The sequence below is a fragment of the Mus caroli genome, unplaced genomic scaffold (genome assembly GCF_978045245.1).
Source record: "Mus caroli unplaced genomic scaffold, Mus_caroli_1 scaffold_4, whole genome shotgun sequence".
Taxonomy (NCBI): domain Eukaryota; kingdom Metazoa; phylum Chordata; class Mammalia; order Rodentia; family Muridae; genus Mus; species Mus caroli.
This window is the reverse complement of record NW_028227259.1, coordinates 96,111,421-96,125,691: the sequence shown is the minus strand read 5'-3', so window position 1 is coordinate 96,125,691 and position 14,271 is coordinate 96,111,421. Positions and strand designations below refer to the sequence as shown.

At 44.3% G+C, this 14,271-nt stretch overlaps 1 protein-coding gene and 2 pseudogenes across 2 annotated transcripts; 1 reads left to right on the top strand and 2 right to left on the bottom strand.

The window, feature by feature from the left end:
* Positions 1-7,765: 7,765 nt before the first annotated feature.
* LOC110294893 (CWF19-like protein 1 pseudogene) lies at positions 7,766-8,788 on the bottom strand (annotated as a pseudogene).
* On the top strand, positions 7,982-13,489 carry Cxcl11 (C-X-C motif chemokine ligand 11). Of its 2 annotated transcripts, none has more exons than XM_029477278.2 (5): positions 7,982-9,262; positions 10,030-10,303; positions 12,083-12,209; positions 12,302-12,374; positions 12,608-13,489. In XM_029477278.2, the coding sequence occupies exons 2-5, from the start codon at positions 10,243-10,245 to the stop codon at positions 12,647-12,649; spliced, it is 303 nt and encodes a 100-aa protein (XP_029333138.1). In that variant the 5' UTR covers positions 7,982-9,262; positions 10,030-10,242; the 3' UTR covers positions 12,650-13,489. The 2 variants fall into 2 exon arrangements, with proteins under 2 accessions (XP_029333138.1, XP_085692976.1); XM_085836850.1 differs by having other exon boundaries at positions 10,027-10,303.
* LOC147005202 (CWF19-like protein 1 pseudogene) lies at positions 8,959-9,670 on the bottom strand (annotated as a pseudogene).
* Positions 13,490-14,271: the final 782 nt, after the last annotated feature.

Sequence of the window (14,271 nt, the reverse complement as noted above, 5' to 3'; positions counted from 1 at the left end):
GATAGTCTGCTTCTGCAGCAGCCTGGGATCCCACGCTTGGTGCATAGATAGATGAGAAATCCCTTTTACTTTTCACACCTCTTAAATAATGAGGGTGTTTTTGCTACAAGAAAACAGAAAGATCAAGATGAATACATCTGAATCTATGAGTGAATAGGCAGTGACTGATTCCTAAAACTGTGCCGGTTAGCAAGTCTCCAAGTGCTAATATATGCATTTTGCCAAATTTCTATTTAACTAATTCTCTGAGTAACGTGATCCCATGTCACACTCCAGGTAGATCAGCTTGGTATCTCAGACTACCCCAGGGTTACTCTACCCCATTCATATATCTTTTTTTCTTCAATTTTAAACGTTCTTCAGTTTTAAACGTTGTCCCAGTGCTGGACAAGCTTTGGGGTTTTGCTTCTGTTTGTTCATTGGTTTGTTTGTTTGTTTGAGACGGGGTCTCACTGTGTATACCACCTGGCTGGCCTTTAGCTCAGAGAGATTAGATTCCCCTGCCTCTACCCCCTAGGGGTTGGTACCTTCAGACCTGGTTAAGTTTGGTTTTGTTTCCTTGTCTGCTTCTTCTCCACTGGCTATGGAATATTGCCTGGCCTCCATCTGATGCAGATTCCTGCTGCATTAGACATCAGCTCTGGCTGACTGACATCAGCTCCTGTCCATCTCAGCCAAGTGTCAACACCAGGTCTGTCACCTTCTCCCTTGTCTGTGGGACATGCACTGGCTGTTCTGAGAGTTGTTCCTGCTGGTCAAGGTGGGGACACAGAAGGTAAACATGACCAATGAGAACACACTCAGCCTCCTGCTCTAATCTTCCTTTGTCAGGGAGGCCTCGGCATTTGAGTTATGGCCAGGCCTTTGAGGTCTCCCTTCCTTCCTATTGCAACAGAGAAGGAAGGAATTCTCCTGTGCTGTTCACCTCTGCTACTGACCCTGCTTCTTATAAGTTGTTTTAAGTGGCTAAGACAGCATTGTGCACATGTTTGAATCCTTGCTTTCTTCTTTAAAAAGAAGATATGTTCTTTCTTACTGAAATACTGTGGAACTGGAGACACAGTGTGCACTCTACGGCATACTGCAGACAGCAAACAAGCCACAGTCATGATCTCGGTCCCCATACACCCATCCATTCATCCATCCATCCATCCATCCATCCATCCATCCATCCATCCATCTGCCTTGCTACCCAGTCACCAACAGGTACAGATGTAAGGTCAGAGGTGGGCAACAAACCTGGAAGGAGATCATTCTCTGGTCACACCTCCACTACTCACTTCTCTAGGCATTAAAACCAAGAGCTAGGAAGCTGGGACCACAGGAAGAAAACAATGTGTAGGTCTCAGGCAGAACAGGAAGCAGGGAAATGACAGAACTCTTATTTACTTTATTTGAAAAGAAATAAGACTCAAAAAAAAAAAAAAAAAAAACCAAAACAACCAACCCCACTAAACTCATAGCTTCTCTAAGTATTAAAAAAGTTATTCTTGTCTTGAATGCAAAAGTCAGTTAAGTTGAATATAATAAAATATTGCAATCACAATAATGTCCTTCCAGTCTCCTTTGTTACATTTCTGAGTGGGTCTCTTAGTTTCAAGAGGCCTAGTTAACCTTTAGTTCAAACTGGCAAACCGCATGTGTAGGAATGTTCCCTATAACTGGTTACCTGAGTCAGAGCCCATTGAAATACCAGGAAGTCCAATGCAGTATCATACCTTGCACACATGGCTCGTCTCATATTCACGTGCAGGACTCGTCCCTTGAAGCAAGACCCTCCAGCTAGACCAGGAGTGGTGTCACCCACATCTGCTTCCCCGACCCTCTCCCTTGTCCAAGGCTGCCCCGTTACTGGTTACTGAACCCACGAGTTGTTTGCAATGCTGCTCAATGTTACTCTTTCGCGTGCTTCTAGTCCCCAACAATGGCCATGCTGTTTCCCAGCTTGGAAAATTAACATGATCATCTCCATCGCCCTGGCGGTCATGTTCCGCTCTGGGTGGCCAACAGAAGGCGGTGCATAGAGCCGCCTTTGTTGGGAGGAAAATGCTCTCTCTGAAGCTTATGGTGACACTGAAGTTGTTTTGTACTACATACTGTTCCTGGCTCAAACACATGCAAATGACAGCAAACTCCCGGAGGAGTGTGAGGACACAGAGAGGAGGGACAGTCTGGCCAGGAAGGTTACAGAACGCAAACGCGCCCTGTGTTTGGAATTGCTTTTCCATTTCATTGCATGCGTGTGGGTGTTTTGCCTCATGTATGTCTGTGTATCACATATGTGCCTGCTGCTGTTGTAACCCCCGAATTACTGATACTAGAGAGACTTCAGTGTTGTGTACAGACGTTTGCCTCTGCGTTCCCACTCCCTCCAGCCCAAGGCAAGCACCATATACAGACAGCTGGTTTCTGTGCTGCATCCTCCTGCAGCAGCCTGGGGCTCCCCTATCATTAGAATGGTACTACCCATAAAACTCCCCCTTAATGAGGACATTCTGAGGAGACAGTGTGAGACATCCTCCCCACCTTTGCGGTTCCAAAAACCAACGCTCCTTCTGATAAGCAGCAGAACTCTCTAGGTGCCTGTCCTTGAGACCTTAGAGAAATAACAAGCTCAAGGGAGACTAGGACCTCGAGTTTAAAATCATGGAGAAAAGGTAATCAGAGGTCGGGTCACAGACAGTTATGACGTCCATGAAATTAGTCCCTGAACAGACACCCATTTACCGTCCCCACTCCGGGCTTCAGTTCCATCCCACCAAATGGTTACAGCTCTCCACCCCCCTTTTCTGTGAACATTCAGGGAATTCCTAACCATACTGTATATAAACCCAGTGTTTTTCTGGACTCAGGGTCACTTGCCAGCATTCACTCGGTGAGACTCGAGAGACTGGCCATCTGAGTTTGAACTTGAAACTATAAAAAACTCTTTCGTAATTCTTGGGCTGGTCTGGGTTTCCCGTGGACTCAGGGCACAACAGTGCCCTCAGAGACCAGAAGAGGGTATTAGACTGGAGTCAGAGATGGTTGAGTCACCATGGAAGTGCTGGGAATTGAACCCGAGTCCTTGGTTCAGCCAAAAGAGCCAGTGCTCTTAACTACTGCTCCAGGGCTCCAGCCCTGTGTTCTGAGTTTTGGCATATGGTCTTTTGAACTTACCTAAAACTCCAAATTAATTAGTCTTTAAACTCATATCTCTGTCTCTCTCTCTCTTTGTCTGTCTTTGTCTCTATCTCTGACTCTCTCTCTCTTTCTTTCTTTCACAATTACTTAAAAATACATTTTCAAAATGAAATAAGTGGACAGCTTGGCATGGGTTACTTATGTACTGATATAATTAGCTTGGCAGTGGATTTCATGAAAAGTAACATCCCATGGTCATACATAAAACAATGTTGATGTGCTGTGCTTTCCTGGGTTAAAACAAAAAAAGCAAACAATGACTGCTATTATATCTGATAATTTATTTTAGGAAGGTAGAGAAATATTCAGCTCAAGCTCTCTGTAGCTCAGACTCAGTCAATTTAGGGTTAGGGTTAAAAACAAAACAAAAACAAAAACAAAACAAAACAACAACAACAACAAAAAACCCACCCACAGCTTAACAGAGCAAAACACACAGTAGATTTAACACAGCCAATAAGAGTCTCTTAAGGACAGGAACAAGCTGGAGACAGCTGACACCAGACCAGCGTAAACGGGTACAGTAGATCCAACTCTCAATACCCGTTTATCAGGAGCTGAGGTCATGGCTCAATGCAGCAGATGTTTGCCTGGCAGAGATGAGGTCTGGAGTCCACATCCCAGAACCCACATAAAAGCCAGGCAGATGTGACAGAGCTCCCATAGTCCCAGTGCCAGGGTATCCTCAGGACATCCTCAGGGCAAGCTGGGTAACTAGACCAGCCGGAATTGGCATGCTCTGGGTTCAGCAAGAAAACCCGCCTAAACCAATAAAATGGAGGAATCCAGGAAGATGATCAGCATCAACTTCAGGCCCCCGCATGCATATATATGTGTACCCAATGACATGTGAACATTCGAACACACAAAATAAACAGCTTTTTAAATCTCTGATCTCTGGGAGCCGAAAGTTGTCTCTCTTCCTCTCCCTTTCAGACACTAAAGTGAGTCCCTTTAGCACCAGACGTTCAGCACAGCCTGTGCATGTGAGCTGAGCTGAAGTTGTGACTTTGTCCCTACTGGGATGCTGGCAAGGCAGGGAATCATGACTCATAATGGTTCTGTCAAGCATGGGGGTGGTCAGTCAGACAGTGGGGACTACTAAAATGGCCCCTTGTTCCTGTGCGCATGCCCAATGCTGTAATGCCTGGGACAGCACACATCAAACACAAAGTGGTGCTTATAAAATGTGACCCCTGACACATCTATTTCAGATACCAGACAGCATAAGCAGAATGCGGGTTTTGAAAACATTTTCTATGTCAAATTATCGGAAGATTAAGCTTAAGTTCAGAAACAACTTTTTTTCTTCTTCTTCAAAAGTCACCCTCACTTTGGGGCTCTTTTTGGCAACAACAAAAAAAATGCACATTTTTTTTCTGTGTTTTAGTGGACTTTTGTGTTTTTATGATTTATTTCTAGTTTCTATTTGTTTCCTTCATTGTGGTCTTACTCAGGGTCTGACAGACACTTTAAATACAGTGTATAGGGTTTTTCTGACTACTGGGTCAGTATTGTAATGTCAGGAAATCACAGTGGTAATGTCTTAACAACAACAAAATTCACTAATAGCTCTCTAAGATGATTGTATTGTTATAGAAAAGAACAGCAGGTGTTGTACTGTCATAGGTTAAAGGATCTGCATTTGGCTATCGCTCTCTTCAGTCCGGGCACATTATTCTGGACTTCTGGCAATGTTTCCAGAATAGGAGTGAGTCATCCGTCTTCTATAACCTCAAACAGGATCCTGTTACATCACGCTGATTTCTAATAAAAGGAGATGTTAGAGTTTCCATTTCTAGTCCACGTTTCGCAACTGAACTGAAGGAAAGACCTTGGCACTGACATTTGGTGGGGGGAGTCACTGTGCATTTCTGAAACTTACTGAATGGAGAGTTAACGGTGTACTTAGGTGACGTGCATTCATCTCTTTAGATCCGGAGCCTATGCAGGGAATTTTGAGACTCAGTCATAGAGCCTACAAATACATTAGGCAAGTGATCTACCTCTGAGCTGCACCCTCAGCCCTGGTGTTTTAAAGTCAACAAGTCATCTCGAAGCATTGCTAAAGCTCACATGGACCACACTGTGTGGCTAAGTTTTTATTGTCAACTTGACACTGCCTAATGCAACCTGGTAAGAGGGAAATCCTAATTGAAGAACTTCATCCATCAGACTGGCTTGTGGTCAGGTCTGTCTTGATTCCTGGCTCATGTGAGGAGGGCCCACCCCACTGTGGGCAGAACTATTCCTCAGAAGTCTTGGGATGTGTGTTAAAGTGAGCGAGAAGCAAGGCAGTGGGGAGGAGAAACAGTACTCTCCCACAGTCCTGCTTCAGGTCCTGCTTGAGTTCCTGCCCTGGCTTCCCTCAATGTCAGACTGTGACCTCCCACAGTCTGGCATTGTCCTCCCAGGTTGCTTCCAGTCATAGTGTTTTATTACAGGAACAGAAAGCTCAGTAGACCACACAGATCATACTTTTTTTAAAAAAAAAAGACGGAAATTAGACTCATTTCCTGGGATATTCTTTTAAATTTAATGGGAAACTTTGAGTAGGTGGCCAATATATTCCAACTTAAGAAATAACAACAAAAGAGGCCAACAGCACTGGGAGGGCAGAACGTGGCGTTTAGGAGGCTGGAGGGATGGCTCAGTGGTTAAGAGAACAAACTGCTCTTCTAGAGGACCCGAGTTCAGTTCTCAGCACTCATAGTGGGGGTCGGGACCACCTGGAGCGCCAGCTCTGTGAAGCAAAATCATGGTTCCTGCTGTTGTCCTTCACCCTGAGCTACTTTAGAGTGAGCATCTCGGCAGCCTGGACACAGGAAACATGCAATGCGTGCACTCACTAGGTCCTCCCGTCCAGTATGGCAGTTACTAAGCACCTATGAGCACCAAGTCTTTGGCATGCGATTGGTCCAATTTGAACACTTAATAAAAATAAATAAATAAAATCTCATTTTATTTATTGCTCATTAGGCAATAGATTTTATGATTTGAGTTACATAAAATATATTGCTTAAATTATTTTCAGTTGTTTTTACTTTTCAAATGTGGCTACTGGAGACTTAAAACCACGGATGTAATTTACATTATTCCTGGATAAGCTAGGCGAGGATAGTCAGTGCTATAAAATTAGAAGAAATAATCATTATAGAATATGAAAAGATGTTATTTTTAAAAAATAAGCAAAAACCGAGGCATGCTGGCACATGCTATATCCTTATATTCTCAGCATTTGAAAGGATGCCGCAGGAGGATGGTCACGAGTTAGGCCAACCTGAGCTCCATAGCAGGAGAGCACATTAAAAAAAAATCATAAAGATAAGATGGTGATTTAAAGAGCTCAGAACAGGAAATGAGTGGGACACTCCCGGTCAGATACACCAATATTTACACAGAGAGATCAGGAGATCTGTAGGTGAGGGGTATTCCGAGAGAAAGCGTTTCTCCTGCGACACCAGACTGTTGGGCTGGGAGCAAGTCAGAACAAATCCTAAAGACCTTCCTATCGGAACCCTCCTCCTCCACCTGTCTGCAGAGCAAACACAAATCCTACGCACAAGGCCAAAGGTTACAAATCTGCAGTGCACGAGAAGGAATCTGGTGACCGTATCTGTAAGAATGCCAGGGCTGTCGATACATTTGAACATTAATGAACATTTGTTGGACTGAGGTAAAAGGGTGGCATTTTCCAGGAAACTGGATTACTGACGGGAAGCCCAGGAGAGAACAGCTGCCCACCCTTAGGTTGGGCTTTTCCTTAGCTCCTGGAAACCCGGTAAGAAAGTGAACAGCCCCTGCCTGCCTCAGCTCGCATCTGTCACATCTGTCATCTGAGGACCAGAAGTGAATGTTGAAAGATACTGTCCTTGGCATTTACAGTGTGCTTTCTCTCTAAGGGAAAGCAGAAGCGGCCATATGCATATGGTGGGCACAGCCCCTCCACTTCCAGGGTGGCACAGGGTAACAGCCCTACATGTCACCTGTGTTGTGTCACCGTCAGGGAGGAAGAAGGGCCTCTTTTCACTCTGTTCCCGCACTCTCCTAAATGATCTACAAATACAGAACTTGCTTTGTAGACCAGGCTGGTCTTCAGTTCACAATCTGCCTGCCTCTACCTCCCGAGTGCTGGGATTAAAGGTGCACACCGTCACCACAGCCACCAGCGGCAGCCTTAAGGTCTGTTTTTTAAAAATGCCCTAGATTTGAACTCGCTAGTTTTTGTATAAGTGACATACCTAAATCAGATTCAGAAAACTTAAGAGGAACAAGGGACAATGATAATTTTTTTTCAATCTTAGAAAAGTGCTCCCTTTTTATTAGTCACAAGACTCGGGGAACATTATTTTTGCATTCATGGGAGGGCGATGGTGGGGAGGTGAGAGGGGTCTCACACCATCCCCCAGAATGTCCTGGAACTCACTATGTAGTCCATCCAGACTAGCCTTGAACTCACAGCAATCCTCCTGCCATAACCCCCCAGTTTCTGAGACTACAGTCATGAGCTGTCACACACATTCTCGAAGGTTTAAAAGTTTGTAAGGATGTAGGGAAACAGAGCTGTTCTTAGGGATACACAGCAGGCGCTCTTTTAACATATCATGGTATCTCAGAATGGCTTCTTTAAAAAATGCTCAACCCTAGGCCTCCTGCGGCCAGCAGGTCCATGGGAAATAGTGAAAAGAGGTGGGGAGGCAGCCCCCACAGGAGATGGTGATTTCACTTTAAGAATACGCTGGAACAACCTCCTGTGCCATCTGGTGCCATCCGTGTGAACTGTGGCATGCCCTTCCCTTGGTTAATGGTCCAAAGTCAGAGAGCTCAAAGTCTTCTGGAAGTGGCAAGCCGGGCCTCCTCCTTTTCCTTACTGGTTTGACCATCTCTCCGGTCAGCTTTCTCAGGAATGACGAGACTAGCCTCACTGGCCAGGGCCACCCTTCCAATTTGCAAAGGAAACTTCTTTTTAATTCTGTGGAAAAGTTTTTCTCCTATGTCAAGTTCAACATAAAAATGTGCTGCTCCAGGCTGGGCAATCTGACGTCCCAGGGCGCTGTAATTCCAACACTTCTATCTGCTGCTCCTGTGTCTGGGAGATGAAGGCATCTTTAATGTCATCTGTCACACGGCAGCCGAGGGGCACAGAAATGACCAGAAGCTGGAGGCGATGGCTCCTATCACTTCTTGACTCTTAAAGAAGCATTTCAGAGTAACCTTAGACTTCTCCACGTCGTCTTCCACCACCTCGGCCGAAAGCTCCGAAACTGACCGGTAGTGTCCAGTGGGCGGGATGGGTACACGGTCATCAGAGAAGCCTCCTTTGGCCAGGGTGAGGTAGAAATGTGTGCCAGTGATGACCACCAGATGTTTTTGGACTTCAGGGCCCGAAAGGCAAAATGGAAAGGCCTGTTGGAGGCTTGTTATCCCTTCCTGTGGATGACTGTTTCCTTACCTGCTTTTCATTCAAATCGCACACACTGGCTGGCTGGCTGGTTCTTCCTCAGGGGCAGGGATTTGTTCTCTAGCTGCGTGCTTCCTAGATTCTCCGGAGGGGTTCTCAGGGACACCGGCTGCTTACCAGCTCCGCTCCAGCCATCAGCCTCATGGGAATAGTACTGAATGCATAAAGAGCCTTTTTCTTTTCTGGATTTCCAACATTGGCCAGCGCTACGAAGGGAGTGGCACGCTGCAAGCCTTCTTGTTTCCAAAATGGTTTCCAGCGTGGAAGTCTCTCGTTATATGAATTTTCCAAAGCAACAAAATGATACCTTGTTTTCAAGCTTGTGGCAAGTCTGGAGACCAAAGCAGAGACTCTCTCTCTCTCTCTCTCTTTCTCTCTCTCTTTCTCTCTCTCTTTGTATCCACTTCTCAAGAGGAATTCCCAAAGTTCCCCCACATACTTGGGTATTGGGGACATGAGCAAGACATCAACACCCTTAAACTGGGATGCCGAACACAGCCTTGTTCTCAGGGAAGGCGAATCCTTGGGATGAAAAGTGTATCCTAAGGACTCTGTCCTACTGAGGTGTACAATCTGCAGCCCTGAGCTTCCAGTGAAGATGATGCCTTTTCCATCCAGGTAAGTGATGTTTTCAGTGTAATTCATACCCATCAGCATCTTGGGACTATTTTACTGTTTCCTGGTCATCGGCACCAAGTACGAATGTCTGAATAGGAGCTTGCTTGTTGCCAGTCTTAAATTCCTCCCACTCTGCATCTTGGGTAGAGCGTGTGTGTGTGTGTGTGTGTGTGTGTGTGTGTGTGTGTGTTCCCGCTTATCTTCTCAATTGTCTGAACTCTATTCAATAAAACATCAAGCTTTTTCTTCAACATCTCCACCAGCCAAGCGATGCAGTGCCTTCTGAGCTGGCGGTAATGACAGCCTGTGCTGGGTCAGCCACCCAAAGCTAGGAACACGAATGAGCACTCGAGGTTGCCACGCCGGTGATTTTGTTTTTATAGTCCTTGATAGGATGAATACAAGCATACAACTCAGTGCAACTAAGAGATGCCTTTTTTTAAAAAAGAAGGGAAAAGTGTAAACTTTTTTTTTAAAAAAAATAGACGCAATGTACTGCTATGGGGAGAGTGTTTCAGACATGAAATTGGAAGCAAAAAAAAAAAAAAAGTCAAGATAGATGAAGGTCACCGGGTATGTATAATATATGCCTTATCCATATATGTGTGGTTATGTGAGGGCGGCAGGATGAGCTGCCTGGGACAGGGAACCTCTTTCTGAGTCGGTGGGACTCAGTGCCCAGAATTCCTACACAATCAAAGCATTTCTAGGAAAAGCCACCTCCTGAGCAGCTGCTGAGTGCTTTCACCTTTTCTTAACTCCAGCAGAGGGGACAGTCACAGCGCTGACTTAAGGACAAAAGAGAAACTCCAGGAGGCAAGAAAGCTACTTGAGTCAAGAAGGGGAATTCCTGGTCCTGACTGAGGATTGCTGGTCTATAAAAGCTCCTCAGACTCCTCAGGTTCAGCCTTCCCGCTGCCACAGCTCTCTGCAAAGAGAGATCTCCAAAGCCCAGGTAGAGAGCTGCAGCAGCTGCTGAGATGAACAGGAAGGTCACAGCCATAGCCCTGGCTGCCATCATCTGGGCCACAGCTGCTCAAGGTATTTGGTGCCCTTAGCTTCTGAGTCTGTCTGTTCCTTGTGTTACTTTTCAAATATCTTTTTCTCTAAAATATACAGTTTTTAAAATTTACTTAATTTCACATATTAGAAGTTCTAGGGGGAGGGTATAGGGAACTTTCGGGATAGCATTTGAAATGTATATAAAGAAAATATCTAATAAAAAATAATAATAAGGGGCTGGTGAGATGGCTCAGTGGGTAAGAGCACCCGACTGCTCTTCCGAAGGTCCAGAGTTCAAATCCCAGCAACCACATGGTGGCTCACAACCATCCGTAACGAGATCTGACTCCCTCTTCTGGTGTGTCTGAAGACAGCTACAGTGTACTTACATATAATAAATAAATAAATCTTTTAAAAAAAATAATAATAAAAAAAAGAAGTTCTAGCAATGGCGCAGCAAATGTTGGAAATCCTTAAAGAAAATGATCATTTTATGGATTCATTTTCTTTCTTTCTTTCTTTCTTTCTTTCTTTCTTTCTTTCTTTCTTTCTTTCTTTCTTTCTTTCTTTTCTGTTTTTTTTTTTTTTCAAGACAGGGTTTCTCTGTGTAGCCCTGGCTGTCCTGGAACTCACTCTGTAGACCAGGCTGGCCTCGAACTCAGAAATCCACCTGTCTCTGCCTCCCAAGTGCTGGGATTAAAGGCGTGCGCTACCCCTGCCCAATTTCTTCATTTTCTGACAATTATCCAGTCCTCAATGCCTGTTCAGAGAATCTTATGTGGGATTATGTTGGTATTCTGAAAAAATTAATGTTTTAACCATGAGACTGCTAATTTGTTATGACCAATACTTTCAGAAGAGAGAAAAGGAAATTTCTCTCTGGGGCAATGGTCATAAAAATGTCATACGTGCTTGATCAATATGTCACTTGAGGGCAAGAGTGATTTAAGGGTAGCGTGGATACAGACAACGCTCCACAAGCTCTTCCCAGAGAATACTGTTCCTAAATAGAAGCATTGTTCACATTTCCCATGACTGAACCTGGAAGTGTTTCTCCTGGGAGCTGATGGTTCTTACTCGATTATCACAGCAGACCTGGGCTAATCCAGATATGAAGTTAATGTGACAAGCCAAGCCATTTTTACAACTCTTGCTGCTGTTATGAAATAATGAACCTCTGAGGTTTCCTTGGGAGCATCTGGAAGCTTTAAAGACAGTTCCAGCTGTGGAAGACAACATGATTCATAATACTTAGTCTTAATCTAGAATTTGAACTGCGAAGACAAAGATCAAAGGAATTATTAACTATTTGCTCATTTAGTAAAGAACAGATCACCAGCGACTGTAAACGACGCTTGTATACCCATTCCATCAGTCATAAAATAATTCCAAATAAATAGCCACTTTGTTCTCTGGGTTGCTGTATACTGTGTAGGTGTTATTTAAAGTAATCAAGAGCCGGTCTCATAGCATACCCATACTGTAATATAATTTCAGCACTTAGGAGGGTGAGCTGAGTGTGGTAGGATAATGCCAAGATGGGGGTGGGGTGGGGCTGCTATGTAGTGAGTGCTTCAAGTTCAAGATCATCCTGGACTTTGTGGTGAGTTGGAGGCAAACCTGGTCCAAATGGCAAGTGAGTCCTGTCTAAATTAAATAATTAGCAAATATTAGGGAAGGAAAGCATCAAGGATACAGCAAATTAGCCTAATGCAGAGAGATTCAAAAACTTAATTTCAGTCTGCACAGTTGAGATTAACAAATGTGTCTGCCATCCACTGCACAGCCCTGACTAACCAATGCTGTGGTCTGTCCCAGGCTTCCTTATGTTCAAAAGGGGGCGCTGTCTTTGCATCGGCCCTGGGGTGAAAGCCGTCAAAATGACAGAGATCGAGAAAGCTTCTGTAATTTACCCGAGTAACGGCTGCGACAAAGTTGAAGTGATGTATGTGCTGGAGGTGACAATGGTATGGGTGCTTTTGTTTGGTTGATGTTTTCCCACCAAAGTTTAAGACTATTTTGTGTCTCCCTTACCAGTGTTACTATGAAGCCTCATAAACGACAAAGGTGCCTGGACCCCAGATCCAAGCAAGCTCGCCTCATAATGCAGGTAGGTTTTGAGTCGGCCAGGTCGGAATGTGCTTTACCCACGAGAGTGCTGGAACACAGAGAACAGGCGACTGCCGGAAGACCCCATTACCATCCTAACAGAAGCACCCAGTTAAGGGGTCCTGGGTTAAACCTGGCCACATCTTTATCCTCTGCATTGTTTTTACAGGTCAGCTCTTAATTACTGAGGAAACGAAACAACCCAGTAAGTAAAACTTCATTTTCTCATTACAGACAATCGAAAGAAAGAATATTTTAAGGCGCCAAAACATGTGACATCCTGGGAGCGTCTGACTGTGAGCCCTCCAATAAGAACTCTGTGCCAGGAACCCGACCCTCTGCTGTCGTGGAACATGCATCCACGTATTACCAGGCTGCAGAACCTTCTAGAAGGTCCGATACATCTAAACTGTTCTACTTGGCTATGAAAAATATTTATCTCTAAAAGTCATGTGCACACTACCTTCTGTGGTTACAGTGGATGCATTGTTACTGCAATCCGGACCAGTGCTGGATTCAAAAGCATCTGTGTGTGTAGTAAAACATTCCTCAAAGAATTGTTCATGCAAATAAACATTCCTTTCCCCAAATATCACGAGGCACATGAACATCGAGGAAGACATTTCCACATTTTGTCTTGTTTGTTCATTTAAAAAGACTACGATTCATGAGGTGCCGGAAAACATTTCTGCGTTGTAGAAACTAGTAAGAACACTACTGTTTGTTTCCTAGTTAGTCGCACTGGCTAGTTAGTCACACTGGCTAGTTAGTCACACTGGCTAGTTAGTCACACTGGCTTCCCCCTGAGGCCTTCTAAGGGGTTAAGATGTGTTAATTTCCTGCATGTCTGGTTTTATCAGTGACAATAACCTGAATAGATTTTTAAAATAAATTGGTACTGTTCACCAAAGAAAAATGTAGGAAAAAAAAATCTGTGCACCTCTTTCAGTCTGTTTTCCTGTGAGTCTGCCTTTGAGAAAAATATGTAAATGTGTACTTTGTTCCTTTCCTTGGTCATACTGTGAATGAATGGTAGGGATGGCTGGCTCTGTCTCTCCTTGAAAAGAATAAGAATTGTGCTTCTCTAGTAAGCTATTGTAACACTTATTAAATCATCAACAGCTACATGCTTTCTGGACATTGAGATGCCTTTAGATTGTTTTTGCTTTGTTTTGTTTTTTAGAGCTACACAGGTATTTGTCTTCACATAGAATTCTTTAGAAACGTACATGCCTTTAATCCCAGCACTTGGGAGGCAGAGGCAGGCGGATCTCTGTGAGGTCCAGGCCAGACTGGTCTTTCAGAACAGCCAGGGCTACACAAAGAAACCCTGTCTCAAAATATTTTTAAATAGAAAGGAATATACTTTAGTGAGGAGGAGCTGAAGATGAGAAAAAGTATGATTAAAAGGTACTGTTAAAATTTTCAATAAAAAATTACCCAGGTGTGGTGGTACACACCTTAATTTCAGCACTTGAAAGGCAGAGGCAGGAGGATCTTGAGTTCAAGGCCAGCCTGGTCTACAGACCAGGAGTTTCAGAATAGCCAGGGCTACACAGAGAAACCCTATCTTAAAGTAAAGAAAAAAGAAATGCCCAAATAAAATAAAAGAAAGAAAGAAAAGAAAGGAAGAAAGGGAGGGAGGGAGGAAGGAAGGAAGGAAGGAAGGAAGGAAGGAAGGAAGGAAGGAAGGAAGGAAGGAAGAAAGGAAGGAAGAAAAGAAAAAGAAATGTACTTCGATAGTAGTCATAAAGGAATCTAATCAACTTCACTTAGGATTGAAGAGACTCTTCCTGGCTGCCCCACCCCAGCCCCTTTCACCTGTTAAATCTCTCCTATTGTGACTTTCTGAGCTGCGTCAAAAGGGGAAAGCAAAGGGAGATTTCCTGCCAAGCACA